Raw genomic sequence first — 1957 nt, forward strand, 5'->3', positions numbered from 1 at the left:
ATGACCACTAGCTGCGATGTTCTGGCGTCGCCAGAACAGACTCCCAGACGATGAGCATCAGGGCTGAAATGCATGTCAACAAACGCGCTCCACCTCCGGCGATGGAGCTGATTCATGTCAACAAGGATGATCCACCCCCACGACGGAGGTGAGATCTCACACGTGGAGGCGTCGTGTGGGCGTTGTGCGAACGTCCTTAGGCTGTAAGGTATCGGCTCATTCTCCGTTGCATTTCTTTAAGATTTCAAATTACTCACTTTGCGATTTACCATTGGCCTCGAGTCCCCGGTCGAGAACACCGGGGACGCAGAACATGCGGTGAGACCCATAGCATTGCTTGTACAACCCGCTGATGTATTGAGATGAAGTCATTGCCAAATGGCTTGAAAGTCGTTAGCTGCAGCGAAGTCCATCCCGATCGAGCTGCATCCTTTCGAGCGATTGTAGTGTAACCACTTGATAACTTCCGGATGTTTATTGCCTGCAGCACAGGCCATAGCTGCCGTCATACATCCATACTAGCTATTTAAATGAAGCCATCGCACTACTTCAAGCTCTCCATTTACAGCAGTGTTATCCATGGGTCTGTTGGTGCCAACATTGTGCGGAAGCAAGACGTGTTGGTTAATTACGGTACCGATCCACAGCTTCTACCACCACATTAGAAATATGAACGTCTGGTCCCTCACCAGATTGACCATCTCCCGATGCTGGCAATGCATACGAAAAAATCCCACGTACCCCCGATGACCCCAAGTTCTGGAAATACTGCAACATCTTCGGATATCCACGCCGTGCAGCTTCGTCCACAACAACATATGCAGTGACTCTTCTGACTGTGGGAAGCGTTCAAGTAGCCGCTTGACCGACCTCAACATCATCCTTACGTATTGCTTTCATCAAAGCGCCGCCAAACTTGTCGACTGCACCTTGATCTTACAGATACTCCATGACCTCAATGTCCCTAGAAACATCGCCAAATACCAGCACTTTAGTAAACGTAAATTATTGTAGCTGAATATATAATAATATGGTCATCACTGCCTGGGTACCACTCTCGGCATTGTACGCGCCATGTATTAAGAAAATGAGGAGCCATTTGGTGCAGCAATAGCTAACTTTCTACATCTCGAAACCATTCTAGTAGGGGGGGGGAGATCGAACATTGCAAAAACGTGCTCAAAATTCCCTCCCGGTTACACTCACATTTTTCACAGTAACCTGCTTATTTTCAAAGCCTCCGGAGGTGGCTTACATTTAAATTAAGCGACTCCTTTTTATATCCAAAAAAATCCCCCCTCCCACCGACCAGGACCAGAATGGAAGTGGAGGGAGACGCGTGTAGCAGTGTTGGCATTTTTACATTTTATTTATATTTTCACGTTAAAAGCGTTTTATACACGAGGTAAAACTTTTTTAACAGAGGGTTCTTGCATTGTTGACGTAAAATCAATCTGAGCTTGCTTCAACTGCCCCAAGCCTGCTTCACAACTACAACTACTGCTTCACAACTACAACTACTGCTTCACACCAACAACAACTGCTTCACAACAAAAAGTTCCTCTCCGCACGCATCTGCGCCGCCGTCGACGACCTACTCCCACCCTGATGGAGCTGATACCTGGACTGCAAGATGACGGGCGCAAACGTGGACGCCCACCAGGTCCTGCCGGCATGAACGTTTACCGGCTCAACGAGAAATGCAATAAATTGATGTGGTGGATTGTATTCAAGTACTCTTACGCAGCTCATTTTAATGCAACATCAACCGTTCCATTTCCTCGAAAAGAAAATTGGACCAAGCACTTGGACGAGTGCTTGTACTATGCTCGCGTAACAGGAAAGTCGGCGCAGAGCGATGAAAACCAAGCTGAAACGAATGAATCGTACGCACAAGCCGACAAACACCAACGTACCTCACCCCCGGCTTGTACACCTGTCGAAATAATGATTTTTT

The 1957-nt window shown here is 47.4% G+C and overlaps 1 protein-coding gene across 1 annotated transcript; it reads right to left on the reverse strand.

Moving 5' to 3' along the window:
• Window positions 1-7: 7 nt before the first annotated feature.
• Window positions 8-1752, reverse strand: PPTG_24352 (hypothetical protein; the record flags this gene model as incomplete). The annotated part of the gene is made up of 5 exons (XM_008916524.1): window positions 8-63; window positions 258-349; window positions 941-964; window positions 1599-1666; window positions 1744-1752. The coding sequence occupies 5 exons, from the start codon at window positions 1750-1752 to the stop codon at window positions 8-10; spliced, it is 249 nt and encodes an 82-aa protein (XP_008914772.1).
• Between the last annotated feature and the right edge of the window lie 205 nt (window positions 1753-1957).

Source organism: Phytophthora parasitica, assembly GCF_000247585.1.
Source record: "Phytophthora parasitica INRA-310 unplaced genomic scaffold supercont2.85, whole genome shotgun sequence".
NCBI lineage: Eukaryota > Oomycota > Peronosporomycetes > Peronosporales > Peronosporaceae > Phytophthora > Phytophthora nicotianae.